The sequence below is a fragment of the Natator depressus genome, chromosome 6 (assembly GCF_965152275.1).
Source record: "Natator depressus isolate rNatDep1 chromosome 6, rNatDep2.hap1, whole genome shotgun sequence".
Classification (NCBI taxonomy): domain Eukaryota; kingdom Metazoa; phylum Chordata; order Testudines; family Cheloniidae; genus Natator; species Natator depressus.
This window is the reverse complement of record NC_134239.1, coordinates 22,426,863-22,449,768: the sequence shown is the minus strand read 5'-3', so window position 1 is coordinate 22,449,768 and position 22,906 is coordinate 22,426,863. Positions and strand designations below refer to the sequence as shown.

General features: G+C 45.5%; 1 protein-coding gene across 1 annotated transcript in view; it reads left to right on the top strand.

Annotated features, from left to right (window-relative positions):
* Positions 1-22,435, top strand: part of CEND1 (cell cycle exit and neuronal differentiation 1) — a 29,721-nt gene extending 7,286 nt beyond the window's left edge. The window contains exon 2 of the mRNA XM_074954770.1: positions 13,411-22,435. Within this exon, the coding sequence (XP_074810871.1) occupies positions 13,615-14,010 (396 nt within the window). The 5' untranslated portion in view covers positions 13,411-13,614 and the 3' untranslated portion in view covers positions 14,011-22,435. The remainder of the gene's footprint in view (positions 1-13,410) is intronic.
* Positions 22,436-22,906: the final 471 nt, after the last annotated feature.

Genomic DNA, 22,906 nt, shown 5'->3' with positions numbered 1-22,906 from the left:
CAAAAGTGCTGCATCACCAGACCTGGGACCGCTGACCTGACAGACTTAAAGCAGCATGCTTCCCCATAGACTTCCAGTAGATTGAAATTGAGCTGCTCGGAGATAACATGCTAGGAGTCGAGTTGGCTCAAAGGGTCTCTCCAGCTGCTAATCCATGGAGGTTCAACAGTGATGTCAGCTACTCCTTGGGTTGGGGGAAAATCCCCCTCAGAAATGGCTGCAGAAAGGGAAGTCAGCTTTATGTAATGGCCCGAGCCCTTTCCCTTGCCAGGGCCCTGCCTGACTGCCATGTATGGAAATCAGCCTGACGTGAGGGTAGGGCAAATGGCCTGCACTGTCACTGAACATCCTCAGTGCATCAATCCAGGATATAAAAGCATTGGTAACTCCCTGTGGCAGAGGGAATAAGAAGCAGGGACAGAAAGGTCCTGCAGGAAGCCATCCTAGGAACCACTAAGCTCTGGCAGGAAGTAAACATGCTCATTTTTATCACAGTTAACAACACAGCACCTCAGGAAGGAAGGAGGTAAGTTTGAACCCGGTGTGTTTACTGTACTAGGAGCAGGGTAGGAACTCCGCCTCCTCCCAGTTAGCAGGGATTATTCATTCATACATACACTTAAGGAAACTAGGTTTGCACAATCAGAACATTTCTAGTGTGATTAAGCAACTCAACTTTCGGATTGATGGAGAAGTTGCTTTAGAAGGGCCTGGCTGTACAATATTCAAGTGTAAAAACTCCTGTGGCAGGTTCTTATTGGGGTCTGAACTAAGGATCTCCAGGACCAAAAGCATGAATCACTCCGGCTTGAGTGTATATAGGACAAACTCCCCGGACTGGTAGCTGTGGTAACCTCTGTGAGCCAGCCACTACATGGGGACTCATAACAGCCACTGAATGGTGGGGGCCCCGGGTAAGATGCTGGGATTGCATGGGGCAACTATATACTAAACAAAGTCCCTTTCAGAGTTTGAGAGTCTGGCGTCAGTGTCCCAGTGCAGCATTATTGTTAGCGCAACTGTGACATGGAGGTTTCTTTGGTGAATCTCTCTCTTTGGCTAGGACATGAAATGGCTGTCGCTTATTAAAGCAATTGCTAACATCCAACACTCAACATGGCAAGATTCAAAGAACTCGCTTGAGATGTCAAGGAAGGGGGTGGATGGCAATGGCAGATTGGCAAAGGGAACCATAAATAGCTCTTCAGAGAAAACTGGGTCAGCAGTGTTTGCTGTGTCTCCTGTCCTGGTACTGCTGATTGTGAGCCTCACCCAACCAACTTGGGTAAGGCTGGCAAATACACAGCTGTAAGTGTGTGCAGGATAGGCATGTGCTGCTGAGGCCTTTAAAAGAGAGCTGTGAACAGAGACATCTGACATATGTTGTATTTCAGTTTATTGCTTTTACTGTCCAAAGGACAGGAGGTCATTAAAAATGGATGGGGGTTTAAGCAACCTCCTTTTGGGAAGATGGGCCATTAACCAGTGCATTAAATGCAAACTCTTTACGTGCAGTTTTTCTCATATTTACAGTAACTCAACATCGCCACACAAACATTAACGGCATAATCCTCAGAAATACCCTTGTGAGACAGGTAAGGGTTAGTTTCTCTGGTTTGTAGCCCCCCCCCCCATCACTGCAGTATCTGAGCACCTGTCGACCTTCAATGTATTTATCCTCACAACAGTCCCGTGAGGTGGGGAAGTGTCCAATCCCCTTTTGCAAACGGGGACCTGAGCCACAGAGCGACTAAGTGTCTTCCCCATAGTCACACAGGAAGTCTGTGACACAGCAGGAATTTGAACCTGGGTCTCTCCAGTTGCAGGCTAGTACCTCAATCACTGGACCATCCTTCCTCTCTGTGGCACAGAGATTTTAAGTGACTTTCCCAAGGCCGTGACGGATGTCCATGCTAGACCCAGTTTGTTCCTGGAGCCCTGTCTTCTGCTCAGTCCTCTCAGCTGTCACATATGGGCTAAGATAAGAATAACAAGGTCCCAAACTACCCCTCTTGAAGCTAATGGCAAATTTCCCATTAACTTCAATGGGAGCAGAGTTAAGCCCTCACTTGCCTTTGGCCCTTTTCAGCCATATTAAATTCAGGCCTTCTCTCTTCTGGGGATGACTCCCTGATTTCAGCAAGCCATGGCCAGCAGCTAGTGTAGCTGAATCAGTCAAACCCCTGGTTTTCCACAATGGCCAGCACAGGTGAATTACAGCATGGTGTAAATTGTGGCTTTCTGGAGCTGTTAGGGGCACGCACCTGTGCGGCTGGTTACTAATCACTACAACCAAGGCTAATCCCCAGTGCAAACAAAGCCTCCGAGAGGAATCGCTGTTGAGGCATGGTTGAGGTGAGGGAATCCTCTTTCTATAGGCAGAGCAAAAGTCTATTTGTTTTGCACACAGGGTAATGGACACAGTGGAGAGTGAGGCCATCTCTTTTTCCACTGAGCACAGCTGCTGCGTGAGCTCAGCTCCTGCACAAATCAATTACTCTGTTCATTTCTCCCCAGTGCAATACGATCCGTCTGTCCCCCTTCTCTGTGTAATGGATGTTCACATTGCCTTAAGGAACGGGAAGGGCACCACACGGTGCTAAGGACAGTTTCAAGGATGCTGAGGGAGGGCATGTGGACAGAACACTTGGCATCTAAGCCTGGGCTGGGTGGGATCACAATCCTCTCCTAAAAACCCTGAGGGATGAGCACATGAATGCAAGATGACGACACGAGGGGAGACCATGAAACAGCATGGACTGAAATGACAGCAAGATGCAGATGACACCCAGCCTGGAGTTATCTTTACATCAGATGCAAACACCAACATCTCCCAGCTCTCCAGCAGCCCAGATGGGAGCAGGACTGAGGGGGAGATGCTGGGCCAAGGGCAGCACTTCAAAGAACTCATGGTCTCCATCACAGCACTGTCTGGTAAGGACCCTGCTTCAGTGAGGATGTGCCCTCAGACCTCTGACCACCAAGAGAGCCTCAGTGGTCACCTGGTCATCTCATTGCTTCTGCACACCCAACGAGCCACACCTGCAAAATCTGTCCTTTCCCATCTACAGCTCGCAGTCTGAGGTGAACAGTTAGATGACTGACTGATAATGACATGCTTGGCACCTGTCAGCTGTAGCTCTCAAAATGTTTTACAAATGTGGGTATACATCATTATCCCCATTTTGCAGTGGGGGAAACTGAGGTACAGAGAAATGAAGTGACTTGCCCAAAGTCCCACAGTGACTTCATGGCAGGGCTGGGACTAGAACTCAGGTGTTCAGACTCCTATGCTGTTGCCCTACCTATTTGACCCCTAGTGACATACGAGCAAAGGTGTCTGCAGGAGGGAAGGAATAATGTCACAAGGTGAAGGAAAAAGGAGGCAGATTCTTGGAAAAACACCAGTTGCTTTGGTTTCTCATGATATGATCAATCTCTGTCTTTTCCCAGAAGGGCCCTGGAGCTTTTTGACACAGCCTTGTGTCACCAAATCTCTAGTTCCTGGCACTGTGTAAAGCTTGGTGCTATCATGGAAATGTTTGCTGGGGGCTCCATTTGCTGGGTTCACATCCCCAAGTTTTGGGATGAGCTTAAGTTTTGATCCAACTGTAAAATCTCAAAGCAAAACTCAGTGGAAGCCTTGAACACACCATCGTTTCTCAGAAGTCACGTGTGCTTGCCAGATTCACATGGTTTCTCTTTGAAATCTTAACTCTGCCCCAGGTTAGTTTGAAATTGGGTCAGGTTTGCCTGAAAGGTCAGTGACCCTCTATCTCCCTTTCAGCCAGCCTGAGCTTAGTCTCCTATTTGCTACAAAACTGAACCCAGGTAGTTTCAGATTTCGTTGCAAACATTTGGCCCAGGTTCACTTGCTCCCCTCACATGGCAAAATGAAACAGCATCGCCCCCTGGCACAGCACTTGGTTCAAATCACTTTAGAGACATCCAGTGTTGCAAGGAGGGCCACGTTTTGTTCGCTATATTCCTCAGCACCTTCTGCAGTTATATTGATCAAATGCTATAAACAGTTTTCAGTCTTCCACTGGCTCCTCAGAAAATACCTCTTTGGTGATGGTAATAATTCATCATGATTGCTATTTATTGTTTGTATTACTGTAGCACTTAGGAGCCCTCTGCTTTGTACTTCTGCGGTATCTTCCATCTGCGGTTCTTAAAGCCTTTATACACATCAGAGTTAGCCTTGCCAAACCCCAGTGAGGTAGGTAGTGGTATTCTCATTTTTCACATGGGGGAAACTGAGACAGAGAGGTTACGTGATTTGCTGACAGTCACACCGGAAGTCAGTGGCAGAGAGAGGTTTCCCCAGTTACTGGCCCATTCCCTAACAACTCAACCATGCTTTGCTTTTTAGCTCATGAGCAACCTATCTTTTCTTGCAAAGCTGACATGACGTCTGCAGGAAGTTGTTCTCTTTGGGGTGCTTTTTCAAAGGGGATGAGTCCCAACCTCCCTGCTGTGGGAACAAAATCTGAATACTTTCACATTAAAGCCCCTGACTTGCACCTACCAAGTGGAGCAAGTACTTGGATTTTTGGGTACCAACTTTTGCATGTGCAAATGGCATCCTCAAAATTGAAACAGCCCATTTGAAAATGTGGCCCTTTGTGTCATAGAAGGTTAGCTTTGATTTAGATGATGGCGACTGATTTTCAAAGCCACCTACAGGATTTGGGAAGCCATTGAAATTAATTGACATTGGGCATCTATATTCCCCACGGCAACTGAAAAACGCAGCCTAAGTTGGTATAAGAGTGAAGGACGTGGTGATGGCTTACTTATTTTGAAAACTACATATTGGTAACCGAGCTATTGTGAGGAGAATAAAGCTCTGTTCTCAGTAGTCAGGCTATCGCATAAGCCATAGATATAGGTGGCCCAATACTGCTGAGCACTCTCAATTGTCATTGACTTCAAACAATGAGAAATAAGCAATTTCAATGGGAGTTGTCAATGCTCACAACCTCCATGGAGACCCTCAAGGTTAGGGCCATAGTATTATGTATCTACCTATTTCCCTAAGAGATCACCACCTTCCCCAAACCATGCCGCCCCAGCTGAGGGCTGGAGCCCCATTGACATGAATGAGAAGGGGCTACTGGCTGGGCATTCTCCAGGGGGAGCCCTGCACTTCTATCATTTCTTCCACTCCCCTTTGTCTGAAAAAGCCAAACCCAATGATCTTCAGGACATGTCTTCTTTCCCAGGCATTTGGAAACAGGCCGTAAGGGCAAGAAACTTGGTGAGGAAGGAGGGTGAGTTGAGTGGGTAAGTGGCCTTATCCATTGGCTGTGGGTCACACTGAATGGCATTACCATGTTTCTGTAATGGTTGATGGTTATTCTGGGGTACTTTAATGTGATGTTGAGGGTACCTGCAGTGCACTTTTCTAGAATGTGTCTAAATCCAGATAAATAAATCATTGTACAGCTCACACTCATGCTAGAGAATTCCTGATGCTTTTGAGAGCAATAGGTTTGGGGAAAGATTCTTGATGTAAGCAATCTGAGTGAAATAATGAGGTGTGGTTCTGCGTCACAGCGTCTCTTAAGTCTATGCCCAGGGAGCAGCCACACTTGCTCACAGCTGCGCCTAAAGGCACAATGTAGCTCATAGGTAGCATTAATAATAAAACAATATCAGACACTTATACAGCACCCTTCATCCCAAGCTATGGTCCACCTGACCCTGCTGTGTGTAGCCCAGGGGGACAGCAGTTCACCCCACATTGCACCATAGGGGATCAAGGCCTTGATAGTGCAGTCAACTGCTGCACAGGGTACTGCATAGTGTTGGAAGAAAGGGGTATTTTGGTGCCACTTAAGCCCTATTTTCAAAGCTTAAGTGGTGCATGGGTCTCTGCACAGAAGTGAATTTCACTTTTAAGGCTCAGATTTCCTACTTCAGGTCTTTAGCGAAGGGTGAAGATGCTGGCTGAAGAGGGTGCCCCTTGGGTGTTAAATATTGGGATTTTCTGGAACTGTAGGTTCAGATCTTAGCAGCATTGATTTAGCATTTCATCCTTCCATGGAAGATAACTTGAGTTCCATGCATCTTAATATAGGGATTTTAGGGCTAGATCTGCAAAACCTAGGTCCTTCCTACTCTGCATGGAGACTGATGATCCTATGAGACTTTATAGGAAGAGTAGGGGTTTGCCCTGTTGTGCTTAGCCCAGGTTCCCTCCTTTTTCCCATGCTATGCCACACACTGTGCATTGGTTGGCTGCTGTGTTTCAGAGGTACTGTGTGTACCCAGGCCCCGATCCTGGATTGTGCAGTGTGCAGGCAAACTGGTGCACCCACACATCACACAATGCAGAGTGAGGGCTGTAGCTGATCTACTCTTTGGAATGAAGGTTATTGTTCTATTATTAATACCAGTGAACTAGATTGTGCCTTTAGATGCAGCCCTGAGCAGCCTCCCAGGAAAAGCCACAAGGGACTGTGACTCAGAGACACCCCACTAAGGCACAATTCCTCCCCGGCTTCCTCCCTTTGGGTCATGATTTATTGCTGGTCTATATGGGCAGGAAATTACTATATTGAACAGGAGGTTGGACTAGATGACCTCCTGAGGTCCCTTCCAACCCTGATATTCTATGATTCTATATTCCTTCAGTGCTGACTCAGCTACTCTGGCCAGTGAATGGGGGTTTGGCACCAAGGCCCCACTCATTCCTTGCCCACCTGCTCCAGGGCATGACGAAAAGGTTTAGTAGCTTCTGACTCCCATGTGCCTGAAACTGAGGTCTGGGAAGCCCAAGTAGGGAGGTAAGGTGGGGGCTCTTACTCCCTTGTGCTGGTGCATAATCCGAGTCAGCGCCAAGGATGATTTGTAAGGATTCCATTCGATTATTAATAGCCCACTGCAATGGCTATACTCTCTCTCCCATGCTAATGTGACACCATGGCCTACACTAATTTGGAAGTTGGGGCTATATGGAATTGTGGTGTATTGAAAATTGTAGGTGATCGTTTTCAATTTCAGGAGGTTTTCCTGGTCCTGCCTACAGACAGGGGGCTCTGTAGGGAAGTGTGTGGTCTGGGCCTAGCAGTGGTTAGTCAGCAGCCTGCTTTGTCTCTCTCTGTTTTAGGGTTCTCATGTGTTGTTCTGAATTCTAAGGCCTGGTCTACACTTAACTAAATCAACCTAACTATACCACTCAGGACTGCGAAAAAAATTGTGCCCTGAGCACCACTAGAATGACCTAACCCCTGGTGTAGACGTGGTTGAGTTGGTGGAAGGATTCTTCCATTGACCTAGCTACAGCGTCTCTGAGAGGTGGATTAACTATGTCGACAGAAAAATCCCTTCCACCAAGGTAGGAAGCATCCACACAACAGTGCTGTAGTGTAGACGTAACCTAAGAAATAAAGTAGTGTTACATTGCAACCTTCCTGCAAGCGTATTTTATATTTAGCTAATTTCTCTGGTTGTATGCCGTGATTATAGCAAGAATGGAAACAAAATCCATGCATTTAGCAATGTACTACCAGGGAGTCCACACAACCTGTACTCCATTCACATAGCCCCATCAGCACGCTGGAACAGAAATCCCCACATAAGCCTGAGCACGTTAGATATTGCAGTGTCTCCTCTTCCCTGCAATTACACCTGCCTTTATTTCTAACCTGAAATCAGCAAGGAGAGGATAATAAGGCTTGGGGGTGGAGGGTTGAGAAACAGGCCTTTTATAATTCTGGCACATTACAGTAAAGCGAACGGTGACTCATCCGTTCTGTTTGGTGCAGGATGGATGCATCTTTCATCTGCGCAGGCAGGGGAGGCAGGAATAGATTTAGTTTCTAATCCTCTGGGGGCTCAGATGTAATTCTGTGAGCAGGTGGGGTGCTGGGGAGAGCTTCATTCCCGATACGGGCCCTGTTCTATTGGCTGGGGTTGGTGGTTACATCAGTAGCACTGCATGACTTCTCCTGCACTGACCTTGGAGAAGCTGCAGCATCAAGGACTGATGCTGAAGACTTTCCAGAGAGGCAGAAATTTGGAAGGGTTTTCTTTGTCATCGGTGTCATTATCTCATTTCCCTCTTTGCAGACCCGTTTCCCAAAGAAAGAGCTGGGAAGCTGCATTCTTGGCAGGCCAGCCCCCTTGAAACAGCTCTGGTTGTTAAACAAAGAAGTAATAAGGAGAGAACCCCGTGCCTTTTGTGCAATCTGTTCGCAAGCACAGTCAGCTGTGTAGGAGGCAGAGAGAGAGAGAGAGAGAGAGAGAGAGATGGAAGGAGGAGGAATGGGCGGAGAAGCAGAGAGAGAGAGAGAAATAAATGTCTATAATAAGGGATAAGGAAAAAAAAGGAAGATGGAGGAACAGGTAGTTGGAGAGAAACAATCTGGCGGGGGGGGAGAGAAGAAAGCCAAAGGCAGCTTAAGAGATAAAGGCCCCGAGTTTTTCTCCTTTAGGTTCTTGCTTAAATTTAAGCCCATTGTCTTCAGCTGGACAGCACAGCTGCTTAAAGTGAAGCAGGTGCTGAAGTGCTTTGCTGGAGTGGGAACAAAAGAGGAGGAGAGCGAGCTAGTTGGAAGGATTCAGAGAGGGTTTAAGCCAGCTCAGAGGATGGCAGGGAGCCTGCTACCCAGAAGATTGGAGAGCATTAAAGAAGGGGGGTTAAATTCTTTGCTGGTGAGCAAGGAGCATGCGGAGGGCTGGTGTTCTAGGCTGGGAGAGAGAAGGGTAGCCCAGGTGCCTGTAAGTGAATACGCAACTGACTCCTCTACAAACTACCCACCCTGTCTGCTCTGCCACAGCCATCACCTGGGGTCCCTGCCCTCTGCAGGGATAAAGGGCGTTTCAATCTCCCGGCTGCTCCACTCACCCAGCTGAGCCCAAGGTCTGAAATGACACAGGGCAGTTCTGTGATGTGGGGCCTTCTAGCATATTGTGAAGACAGAGTGAAAAATGTCTGCAGGTTGCCTTAGTCAAGGAGAGGGTGACAGGAATAACAGGAGTGAATATTTTATTCATATTACTTATAGTACAGTAATGCCTCCAGGGTCCAGCTGAGGTCAGGGGCCCATTGTACTAGGCCCTAGTGAGACTCAGACACCCCAAAGAGCTTACAGTCTAAATAGACTAGGCAGATAAAGGTTGGGAGACAGGACAGACTGGGCACTGAAGCACAGAGATTAAGTGATTTACCCCAGGTCACACAGGGAATCGGGCAGAGCTGGGGACTGAATCCAGGTCTCCTGAGTCCCAGTCCAGTCAGCCTCATGATACTTTTCAAACATTGTCAAATGAATGACCCTCTTCTTTGTTAAAATTCAAGAGTGGAGAGATTCCAAAGAGCCCTAGTGAGAGTAACTCTGTTGACTGAAACCATCACATAGTCATGTCCCTTGGTGCTAGTCATTCCACACGGGCTGGTTTTCCAGCAGGAGAGTAGGTTTCTCTCTTTGTCATGAGTGCAGCTGGTTAGAACATTTCTAACTGCATGTCTTTTTGTTGAAATATGCTGTTCTGTCAAAGCCAAAATGTGTCATGGAAACGGATAGATTTCAGCATTGTTTTTGACCAGAGGTTCCAGGGCTCTCTGATCACAGAGACAGAGAGAGACCCGAACTGAAAAACTGAGCTTTTCAATCCAAATTAGCCACTTCAACACAATTCTGTTCTGCAAAAACATTTGCAAAGCTTTGAGGTCCTTGTTTTCCAATCTACCTGAGGGCGGGGTGCATCAGGTAAGTGGTTCTGGCCTTTTGAGTTCAGAGTGGAAATCTTAACTTTTATATTTTCAATAGTACGAGTGATCATCATTTGCTCATTTTGTACCTAGAACAACATTTAATATTGTGGGCTAGCTCCTCCGACAACGTCAATCTGTGTAGATCAATTACAGTTAGAGGAACTATGCCAATTGACGACACCAGGTGAGGATCCGGCCCATATATAACTGTTAGTCCAGTTTGGTAGCTGGATTTGATATACACTGAAAGATTATTGCATTTTATTCCTTGATTAAGGAGCCTGGGACTAGAGTGGGTTGGGAAATTAATAGAAGAACACCAATTATTCTGAACGTGGCTGGAACGGCTGTGGAGACTGACAGTGGCATATGGAGCCTTTCACTTCTGTATCACCACCAGTGTGGAAACAAGCAGAGTGGCCGTGGCCAACAATTGTACCATCTTATGGCCGTTGGTTGACTTTATATGAAGTGCGTTTGGGGGTTTCACTCTAGTTCCTGTAGGCAGGGTGTCCACAGCATGGCTAAGAGCCTTAGCAGGGCCTCATGACTGAATTTGCATGAAGCCTGCATTACATATGCACCAGCTGTGCTGACCACACAAGTGGCCCTTCTAGATCTGAGCTGAGGTAGGGCAGGGTGAGAGAAGGTTACATTGCTGCAGCCTGTGTTGTACTTATTCCTTGGAAAAATAGATGTCCGACTCCAGGGCCGTCACTCTGGCATCTTTCATAGCGCATTGAATTCACTTCAGAAACGGCACTTGTGTTGATGCTACATTCTTGGTGGTGTATTTTTAGCTGCCTGCATCCTTTGTTTTTGCTTGTACTATGGTTAGACCTCAGAATTTGGATCTGCATTCAGATCCAGAACTTAAATGGCCCAAAGTTTTTGTGGGGTTGATTCAGCCCGCTATAAGAACACAGGAATTGCAGGACCAGAGCAGTGGTCCATCTAAACCGGCCCCCCTGGACATTTCATGAAACTAAAAAGGCAGCAAATGTAAGAATGATAAAAGGAAATTTTTTTTTCACAATGCAGAATTAGTCTGTGGAACTTATTGCCATAGGACATCATTGAGCCCATGAGTTTAGCAGGATTCAAAAATGTATACAGATAACAAGAATATCCAATGTAAGGATTACGAAAAAGAGGGGGGAAATGGAAGGGATACAAGCCCTCATGTTCTAGAGCATAAACCAACCTCTAATTTAGGGGGGACAAGAAGAAATTTCTTTTATGGACAGTTTATTGTTTTATCGGCCATTTTAGGGTCTCTCGCACCTTCCTCTGAAGTACTGGTACTTGCCATTATCAGAAACAGGATTCTGGACTTAGATGGAGTACCGGTATGGCAATTCCTATATTCATATGTCTCTGACAGCAGCCAAATACTTCAGAGGTTGGTGAAAGTTTGACCCCACTGGTCAGTGTATATTATGTGTCCCCCTCCGTGCCTAATCCACAGAGGGTATGGGTCTATTACAGGCTTCTGCTTGAGAAGTTTGCTTTTTAGCTCAAGCTGTAGACTTCTGCTTTCAGCTCCGGAGCTCCCTGGTTCAGTCCCTGGTGCTGGCCAAGTTGATGGCTGTCTGGGATTTGAGATGCTCAGTGGGCTTTGGCTGCCCAGGAGAAGCTGCTTCTCTCTGGAAGAAGCATGTAAGCAGCTGGTGTTATGCCTCCTGCTCTGTACCTGATCCACTGAGAATGTGTGCCTGTTATAGAATTCAAGCTACAGAGACCCAGGCATGCCTGGTTCAATGTCTGGTGTTGGGCAAAATGATGGCCACTACACAAGAAACCGCATAGTGGACAGCTGTGGAATAGGAGGTTTCTACCTAAAACCAGATGACAAGTAGTTGGCTTATTTCCCTTTGTTGAGCCGAGCCCCTGCACCCCCCCATGTAGCTTTATTCCAACCCAGCCTCACTTTGGGGAGGAGGGGAGAGGTAAAGTGCTAATTATTCTAAATGTTTCCCAGAGAGGGGGAAGCACATTGAACATTGCACAGAAATGTCACCACTTGCTGCAGCCCCTTATAAACAGGAGAATTAAAGGGTTTTTAACCCCCCCCCCCAACCATCATTCGATGAGATTTTTGAAGTCGGTGGGTCATCTCGGAACAAAAGTGCAACAAACGAAGCCTTCTGGCTGGGGAGGTTTCCATGCGAGCCTCCTCTTCTAAGCTGACTGTGTTAATAAGCTCATATTTCACTTAGCTGGCAGAAAGCTCTCCACAGGACCCTGGAAGCGCTGAAGGTCAGCAGGGAGATAATGAAGAAGGCTGCTCAGATCTGACGGTTGCCTCCTGTTTACTCATTATTTCCCAGATGCATCACTGACACCAGACATCCCCAGTGCAGCTCTGGCAGAGAGCTGGCTGGCAGCAGCTTCTCTTTTCTTTCCATCACATGGAAGCTGTAACACCAGCCTGAGTCCTTGTTGATCCCTCTCATGCTCCGTCCACTTGTCATTTATGCCTCATGGGTAGGGCAGTACCAAATTCATGGCCGTGAAAAACGCGTCATGGACCGTGAAATGTGGTCTCCCACCGTGAAATCTGGTCGTTTGCGCGCTTTTACCCCATACTATACAGATTTCATAGGGGAGACCAGTGTTTCTCAAATTGGGGGGTTCTGACCCAAAAGGGAGTTGTAGGGGGGTTGCAAGTTTATTTTAAGGAGTCATGGTATTGCCACCCTTACTTCTGTGCTGCCTTCAGAGCTGGGCAGCCAGAGAGTGGCAGCTGTTGGTCGGATGCCCAGCTCTGAAGGCAGCAGCGCAGAAGTCAGGGTGGCAGTACCATACCAGGCCATCCTTACTTCTGCGCTGCTGCTGGTGACGGCTCTGCCTTTAGAGCTGGGCTCCCGGCCAGCAGCCACCGCTCTCCAGCTGCCCAGCTCTGAAGGCAACAGCACCACCTGCCAGCAGAACAGAAGTAAGGGTAGAAGTACTGCAATCTGCCCCCTACAAAATACCTACAACCCCCCACAACTGCTTTTCGCGTCAGGACCCCTACAATTACAAAACCGTGACATTTCAGATTTAAATAGCTGAAATCATGAAATTTACTGGTTTTAAAATCCTATGACTCTGAAATTGACCAAAATGGTTAGCTGGTTTTTTCCTGGCAGGACTAACTATTATCAAGACCATCCCTGACAGGTGTTTGTCTAACCTGCTCTTAAAAACCTCCAATGATGGAGATTCCACAACCTCCCTAGGCAATTTATTCCAGTGCTTCACCACCCTGACAGGAAGTTTTTCCTAAAGTCCAACCTAAGGTACCCCTGCTGCAATTTAAGCCCATTGCTTCTACCCTCAGAGGTTGGGAACAATTTTTCTCCCTTCTCCTTGAGAACAGTAAGTTCTCAAGTAGCATTTTTCTTCCTTTGCCTATCTGTAAATTTCGCTGATTATCGATGGAAATATTTTTGTAGTCCGTTTGTATGTCTGGGGTGAAATCAATGTTTATTGACCTTTACTGATAAAAGATCTAATCCTTCAAAGCCCACATATACTAAAAGGACAATCACTGCCCCAATCTGTACAGCTTGGCTACAGTTCCACCGCAACCTACAAGTAGAGTGGCTCTGACTGTAAAACGTGCTCTCGGTGGCTCTTGTATCTATCACTCTGTGCATCCTCTTCACTCACCTCTCATTTTCTGTTTGTTCTTCCAGGTTCCGTGTCATGTCCTGGTGAAATATTGGCGGAGTGAGAAGGTTGCCGGGACGACGGCTACCAGGGGATCCATTTGAGGTCAATCCATCAGCCTGCCTACACCAGGTGAAAGCAACGTGGGTACATATAGCTGGTAGTAATATCCTGAGAGCCGGCCCTGTGAAGGTCAGGTCACCCCCCACCCCCCGACTGCACTCATAGGGATGGAATCTAAAGGAAGCACCCGAAGCGGAAGCAAACCTGATGCGAAGGCCGCCAGCTCAGGAAAGCCAGAGAAGCCCAACCCTGGGCCTGCTATGAACGCAGACAAGAAGGAAACCCCCTCCAAGGAGCAGCCCGCCCCTGTGGCCACAACGAAGAAGGCAGCCAGCGAGGCAGCTGCACTGAATAACCACAGCAATCTGAAACCCAGCCCTGCGGCCCCGGAGGTGCAGGAGGCCACCGGCCAGTCCCCTGACTCTGAGCACAAGGGAAACGGCGCAGAGGAATCCTCAGGCAGTGTCTTCGACAACGTGAAGCCACTGGCCATTGTTGGAGGTGTGGTGGTGGCTGCCATTGCTATAATTCTGGGAGTGGCATTCCTAGCCCGGAAAAAATGAAGACCGAGAAAGGGTTGGGGGAGAGAAATATAATCAACTGTACAGTTCCTTTTGAAACACATGCATGCAGTAAATTCTATACATATCTATACATATAGAGAGAGAGCGCTAGATAGGGTAACTACAGCACCAACAACTACTCCAAAAGTCTTGTTCCAAAGGAGCTGTGCCAGTTTGACCAGTATGGGTACTCCGTGCACTCAATATGCGCTTTCATGTAATATAACTTGGCTTGTACAACCATGTATAGATTACAGCTTCTCCTGATCAGTGTAAATGCCAGTGTCCCCTCCCCCACGCTCCTCTCCAGGAGACTCCCCACTTTCCCGTAGTCCCAGCATTTCCAAGCAGAGGTGTTCTACATCCCATCCTGAGACCCTGCTCTATTTATTTTGATTTTTTTAAATTGGGTTGTGGTAGAGAAGAGGAAAGGGAGAAAAGGAACAGTACTAAGACCCAGTTCATCAATTATTGTGGTTTATTATTAATATCATACCCCAGCTTGTGCTGGGCGCTTTGCAGACATGTAAGATGGCAGCTCCGAGCTTCTGGCCTAATATGTACATTATGTTCCTAATGCTTATCACCCAACCTTTAAAAACAAACAGACAAGACAGGAGTAACCCATAGCCGGAGGTGAGCTGACTGTGTGATATAGAAGAGTGTGGATCATATGGCATTATGTCTGAGATGCAAACCAGTAGCTACAGTGAAGCACAAGGGGCAAATATGTCTCACTGAGCTCTACAGTGCAGTTTGCAGCCCATGGAGACAACATACAAGACTTGGAGTCCCATCCCATCTTTAGTCATACAGAGGACAGTTTCAATCTGCTCCATTTTATGTATATTGGGGGCAGCCCCAGGCACCCAGCCATTTGCCAATGCAGATAAGGCCATTGGGACAGAGTTTGGGCATTCCTGCCCTAGAGGGTGAGAGACTGTTTTGGATATAATACAGTATTTGATAAACTTAAACTGGCCTCAGCAGAGCACTTAGGGCTCAATCCAAACTGCACTGATGTCCGCTGGAGGTTTTCCATTGACTTCAGTGGGCTTTGGCTCAGGCCCTTAATCCTGGTGCTTTTCCATAAAAGGTTGATCTCTCCTTGCGTGCGGCAAAGGTAGAAGAAAAGGCAGGCAAGAACTGGGCTTTAAGGGCAAGTAGCACATGGAGCACTATGGGAATGATATACATGATCCCCTTTATGCTGGGAAAACCATGTGCAAAAGAGATGAAAACAGATTGTGCTTGGAGAGATCTTCTACCGCCTGATTTGAGTCTACCAGGAAAATGTGAAATGCCCATGTCTTGAAAGTGGAAACAATTTCCCAAAGCTTGGAAACAGCCTGGTTTCTTTGCTGGGGCGGAGGGGAAGGAGGTGAGATCTAAAACCAGACTGTGGGTAGGAAGGGAGAAGTAAGGGAGGGGATAGATGGAGGCTCCATTTACTACATTCACTGAAGCCTTTCCCATGACACTGAGAAGATGGGACACCCAACTCTTCTGAGGATGAGTGACCTTTCCAGACTCAGAACTTCCATTACGACCCCTATTTGCTGCTGCTGCTATCGTATGGAAAGGATTCTTTATCCAATGTTTTGTTTTAAACAGAGCCAGAATTGAAACAGAATAACCCAAAGAGTCATTGGAACTCAGCAGTAGTACTTGCTAACTGGTGAGCGATACACAGGAGTGTCACAGTTTTGCAGCGATGATTGGCAAAGATACTTTTCAAAAGCCAGAGAAACCGGTCCAAATTCAGAGGAAATGTAGAAGCGGGGTGTAAGTTACATGTCTGGAAGGGAGCCTGAGCACCTGGGCATATAAACCAGTATAAGGGCTAGATGAAGCATCAGTTATGCCAAGTCTCTTAGTTTCTTACACCAGATATCTTGCATCTTCCACTGACACATCTAGTATTGGCCACTGTTGGTTGACAGGATACTGGACTGAATGGACCACATATCTGATCCAGTCTGGCAATTCCTAGATGTCTAACTCAGAGTCCTTTAAGAATTTGTCCTACTGAGTGCATGTGGCTCAACAGAATATTTGGGCACAGCTTATTTACAAATTCCCTTCTATTCCTGCAGTTAGATTTTTCACCATCTTTTCTATGAGGCTCTTAAAATATTCCCAGACGTATGTGGCCTCTTTGGGTATAAAATTCTATCTCCTGGTTTCCAAACTATTATGTGCTTCCGAGTTTTAACCTGCATATGTTCTTTTCCATTGCACAGACCGATGCAATCTGATCAGGTTTGCCCCATTGTTGAAACAAGTGCTAACAACCACCATGCTTAAACTTGATAGGTGCTAGCACTGTTTCACCTGTATTGTGGACAGGATTTATAACTCCACCTTGTAATACACTCCCTCCTGTACTGAGAAGGCTATGGGAAAACCTTAGTAAGAATAGGTTAGCTATATCATGGGGGATTCCTTGTTATTATCTACCCAGAAGGCTGTTTGGCTGCTTGTTTCTTTAATAACCTTTCCTTGTTGGGGAGCTAATGTGTCCCCATGATGTTTTGCAGATGATGAAATGTTAATTTATAATTGTAAGCTGGGGTGAGGATAGGGTGAAAAGAGGGAAGTGCAAAGTATTGACCCCTGAGATGGAGAAGAAATCATAACTGTCTAGCCTGTCTCCTGCCAAGGCAGGGTCAGTGACTCCTAGAACTTATGAAGCAGAGATTTGATTTCTAGTTTCAAGTGTAAGTTACTTCAAGAGATGCTTCCCCATTTAGTTCTGGCAGATGTGTTTTCCAGTGGAGTGTGTGATAAAAATCACAGATCTAGCTCCTTTCTGTTCTGAACTAACCAGGGTAGACAGAAATTCAAGGAGGAAAAGGAAACATTGGATGCTTCACAGGAGCCCTCCTCTTTTTCTCTTTTTAAAAGTATTTTAACTTGATTGCATTCATCTTTGGAAAACCGAGATAAAAAGTTCTGAGCTGGGAGGGGCCTAACTGCAAAACTTCCATCCAGATCTGAACTGTTCCCCAAAGCAATAAGATACGTGATTTGGATGCAGGGCCATCTTTAGTTCTAAGCCAATAATTTCCTCCTGAAATAGGCCAGGGAGGTTATTGAGACACGGGAGACGGTGACGGTGGGAGGACTAGAACTCGTCATCTTGAAAAATAACCTTGCCCTCAATCATATTTATGGCGGTGAAGAAATAGGTTAGGTTTCTAGGGGAATCATTCACTTACTGTAATTGTTCGGTACTGTGGTCCACTGTCATGACTCATTCTCCAGAACCCAGCTCATTTGCTGGTCTGAAAACATCCATTTTTGTGTGGATGTGTACAAACCCACCGCCTGCTTGAAGAATATTACATGTATATATTACAGTTTATTGCAGTCTTTGTAAAGCTACACAACCCATATTTTTTGTAAAGAAAAATATTGAGACCACCCTTTATTTGTGCACCTGCATTCACACAAAGTGTCCATGTTTTCGTTTTTGTACCATTTGCATTCTGCCCAAAGCAACATTTTTGGTCACGGTTTCTTACCACTAAGAGAATGTCTGGCTAGGAAACTCCTGAATGTATAGCGTCCCCATTGTGCTACAAGCTAATAATTACTGTCTCCCCACCTTCCCCAAATAGTCACGTGGGCTACTTTGCTTTTAAAAAGGTACTTCCTCTTTTAAAGTGTTTTGGAATGTGTCGTGTTTGTTGTAGTGGAACTAGTGCTGGTTTGAGTCTGGTATATCACAAGGAGGTGCCATGCAAGCTTCCTAAACACACAGGGTTTCGGTGCCTTCAGTCCTGACTTGCAACTACCCCTTTGAGCAGATGCTGTCTGTTATTCCTTTGTGCTGCACTGCATGGTGGTTTCCTGTTGAGCACAGAAGGCCAGTGAGAACTAGACTGAGAAGAGCAAATGATCTCTCTGTTGGAACCTACGACAGATTGAAACCCCATTTGTCATGAGGCAAAAGGCTAATGAATGAACTTGCTGTGCTAAATAAATAGTTGTCCTGTTTTGCGGCAGCACTGAGCACATGCCTTTATTTGCTTGATGTTTTGTGTTGTGTTTGCTGTAATATGAGGTCCTCTTAGTGACGTCTCCTCAATGAGAATGAATTAAAGCTTGAAACGGGTAAGATTCCGGCTTGGGGGTTTGTAGGGATCTAGATTGCTAGTTTACTCTTATTGATGCTGTTTATAAATTAGAAATTTGATAGATTAACTATACAAACACTGCAGTAGAAAATGCAGCTTATCTTTAAAACAACAAATTCAATTACTACATTTGTTCTATTTTGAAGAAGCCACCCCTCTCGACCTAATGCAAGTTACATGTCTGGAAGGGGTTTCCCCTGTCCCTAGCTCTGTAAAGCTGACATTGGCCACCTTTCCTCTGGTGCGGCCTGATCCAAAGCCCACTGAAGTCAATGGAAAGACTTCTTTTGACTCCAATGGGCTTTGGATCAGGCCCAGGCCTCTTAATAGTTCTGCTGTGGGATAGAATCACATCTGAGCGTGAGGGATGCTCCAACAGCGTTTTCAGCATGGTGAGAATGTGTTCTGCCAGGTGCTTTCTATCTTATGTAGGCCCTGATTCACCAAAAGCACTTAAGCACATACTTAAGTTTAAGTAGACCCGCTGCCCTTCAATGTTACATGCCTAAGTGCTCTGCTGAATCAGGGCTTTGGGGGCTGATCCAAAAAACATGAAGGGGAGTCTTTCCACTAATTTCAAGAGGCTGTGGATTAGGCCGTTAGAGCTATTTTCCCATTTTCTCTTCTTTTTTCTTTATTTGTATTGTGGTAGTGCCTGGCATGGTCCCTCTGTGCTGGGTTAATTTCACTCACAGGGAATGGGGAAAACAACCATTAGGTTTGATCTTAAAGGGTTCCACGTGTGGAGCTCTCACATACTTCAGGTTCTATCCTTTGATCTCATGGACCGCCAGGGAAACCATAAGCAGAGACTATGAAGAGTGTCCTTCTCACACGGTGCATCCATACCTACTGCTCCATTTACATCTAATGAATTACTCCTAGCCCCAAAATATAATGTATTTTAAAACAATTCTTAAATAATTTAAGGACTTGGATCATCAAGAAATGACTTTTCTTGGCCCATCGATTTTAAAAACTCTTCCAACCCAATCTTGATTTTAGTTTAATCCTTCACCAAAGTCCATCTGTTGCACATACTGCTTATTACTTTTAACAGCATGTCCAATTGTATTAAGGACATTGAGTGTAGGCTGATAAACGTTAGCTATTATGTTTAGTTTGTGGCAGATGATGAGGTGATACCTAAATTAGACTATCAAATGACATAAATTATATTTAATGTTCCTCTCCTCAGGCTAGACTGTCATAGCCTTGATCACACTCAGTAGCACCTTATTTCCCATTGACTTCAGAGGGACTAATCATGTAAGGTACTATGTAGCCTAAAGATATTGTAATCTGGCCCATAGACAGGAGACCCACTGAAGGCCACATGTGTCATTCAGTCCAATGTCTTCACAGGACCACTCACTATGTCATTCCATAATGATGGTGCTTTGACCATGTGCCATTGAGACGATCATTTCATTGCACAATTTTCTCATGCAGTTAAGAACTTTTCCTCATTAGCTGCAGGTTTTTGCCCTTTTTCCAGCCATCATCGGAGAATAAATTCTGCACTTCCATTAACTGTTAGGTATTCATAGGCTATGACCAAGTTCCCTCCATCACTCCAAAACTCATTTCTAGTTTATATGGGCCAGATCCTCAGCTGGAATAAATTGGCATATCCCCATTGACTTGAATGGTGTTACACTGATTTACGTCAGCTGAGAATCTGATCCGGGACATTTGTTTCCTTACACTTAATGGCTTATCCTCCAATTTTGGAATAATACTTGCTTCCCTTCTTTGCATTTTATTTAGCATTCCTATAATCTTCCCAAGCAATTTTCCAAGTGTGCTCTCGCCAGGGCTATGCGGAAACCAGATTTATGTGACTGTCACAAATGCAGGAGTAGATTTTTAACAGTCCAAAGAATAGCAAAAGTTATGCCATTTAATATATAGATGGCATACTCAGGGGCTATATGTCACAGGTGGGGAAGGAGGTGCACAAGCTTTTAATCTGCTATAGTTACCGAAGTCACAAGTAAATATTATGGCCCAAGTCTGCAAGGTGACGAGTTTCCTCAATTTCCATTGAAGTCAATGGAAGTTGGGGACATTCAGCACCTCACAGTATTAGAACCTTAATTTGCTAGTCTCATTCTAGTCCTCATTAATACACATCAGTGACTCACTACATGATTGGCACTCTGTTCAAGGGAGGCCCCCAACTGAAGCACTGAGGAATGATTGCAGGTCAGGGTTGAGATGCACTGGCAAAGCTGTGTGAGGGAAGCTACCACAGTATTTGCATGCACGCTGCATGGCTCAAGCCAGTGCTATTGATCCTTCAGTTATCTGAGTGCAGAGATGAAAGAAATTAAATATATTTCGTTGGACAAAAAACTTGAGGCCTGATTTTGAACTAGGTCCATGGCATGGATCATAGTGGGCCTTGGAAATCTGCTAATGTGCATGGCACATGCTGTATTTCCCCCGCCACAAAAGAACAGGTTTGAAGTCGGTGCATCAGCTGGGCACAGAAAAGTTTGCAAGCTTTGTTTCCATGTTGGTGGGCTGTTCAGATTGTGTTGTCCCATGGGGCTAGGTTAGTGTGAAGATGCGCTCATCACATGGCAAGTTCACATTGCCTTGAAACAGCAGCTTTCCCAGTCAGATGAATCTCAGAGCAGGCAAACACTATGGAAGACCACAGGTTACTGGTCTTAGCTATTCACAGATGTGGCTCTACCTTCCACTGCTGCATTGCCCCCGTCTTAAAATCTTCATTGAGTGCAAACGCTGTCAGTGACTCACCTGATATGTAGTGATGTGACCAAGTTTACCATGAGCAGTGGGAGCAGAATTTGCTGTTCTACACTACTTTTCACTGATAAAATAGAACTGGTTAGGATCTACAACATATTCACATGCCATGCCTGTTCCTACTTCCCCCACGTGGACTAGCTCCTACCCTGGAGTCTGCAATCTTCCCTGCATAGCCATCTTCCCATTCCACCCCACCTTGGTTTTCACAGTTGGATCTGGCCCACTTAGGGATCTGGGCCAGGATCCTAAGAATCAAAGTTTCTGCCTTGATCTGCCCTTGCATGTTGATGCTACGGTGCAACAATGCCCAGCAGTGAGAGGGAAACTTTCTGCCTATCTTCATCAAGCCCTGCAGTATGTGCCAGACTCTAACGCTGTAGCTTCAAACAGTCCAAAGTTTCTAGGGCAAATCAACAAGAACAAGGACAGCATATTTCCCCACCTCCTTTCTTTTTTTAAAAAAGGAAATTGTTTGACTTTATTAAGTTTTGAGCAGCCCCTCTTAACCCTGGTGCCTTTTCCTGGATCACTGGTTAGGAACCTTTCTAAAGAAATCTCTCAAACATGCAATTCCAGCTATCCAAAGACACTCCATCATCTGCTAAGGTAGGTTTAGGTTCTTTATGAGGTATCGGAGAAACTAAAGGTATATAAAGGAAACTTGCTGGTCTGATTAAAGGGGATTTTTTTTTAAACTAGTAATTCTTAAGAGCCTGATCCAAAGCCCATTGAAGTCAATGGAAAGAGTCCAGCACATTACTGGGTGAAGCCACGTTAGTTTGCAACCATATTTGAAGTCAGTGGGAGTCTTTCCATTGGCTTTGGATCAAGCCCTAAAAGTTTTCCAACTAATAGTAATTATCAGAGTGACACCTTGATTTTTTTCCCTATACAGACCTACTGGTCACGCACATAATTACCTGTGTTTAACATACAGGTTTGATTTTTTTTTTTGCTTTCAGAGACAGTACGCTGCTGGGTACATTTCCCAGGGAAAATGGACACCTACCTACACACAAAAGCTATACAGCTAATTTATACCTTTTTGAATTTATAATCTTGTCTATGCTTCTATGGACACTTTGTATGGGCTGCAGCTCAAATCCTAAAATAGTAAAGAATTTTTCCTTTCCCATATAGTATTCTCTTTACTTTGACTTTAAAAAAAAAAGCGTATAAATGCAATAATGCAGGTAGACTAGAAATACTAGATTGAAAATTAAAGTAGTTTAGCTTGTCCCATTGTGACTTACAGTGTTGTATGACACCCAACGCTGTATCCTAGCATTCTCAAGGCTTCCTACGTAGCTGAATCTAGTATTAGCTTTGAAACCCATTGTGTGAATGGTGGGTGGGTGGATTGGAAATGTGTACTCTCTGCACACTGTATGTTACTCACATCAGAAGCTGTATGGCCACTCCATATGCTGTGAAACTGTAAATGATTCCAAATACACCTGTAACTCTTATCAGGATTGTGTGAAATAAATTATATATATATATATACACATACTGTATAATGCTAACGTGACCATCTTTGTGTATTTGGGTATGTGAGTGAAACCAGCCATTCCTTCTCTCGCTCCTGAGTGATAAATACCCATCTCTAGGGTTAATATTGTTAGTCATGCCTAAAGACCCCCAACTGAGCTCAGGGGCCCATAGTGCAAGGTGCTATATATACACATATTGTATGAGATTGGCGCTGCCCTGAAGCACTTACAATCTACATAAGACAGATGGACAGAGGAAGCATTATTAGCCCCATTTTATAATTAAGGAACTGAGGTGCAGACCCCAAAATCACAACAGAAATCCATGAACCCAAGTCTCCCGCATCACTGTCTGTTGCCTTAACTAAAAGGCCATCTTTCCCCTCCTGCTAGTAGCTGTTTGTCAGGGTTCCTTTCCCACTCTGAACTCTCGGGTACAGATGTGGGGACCCACATGAACGACCCCCTAAGCTTATTCTT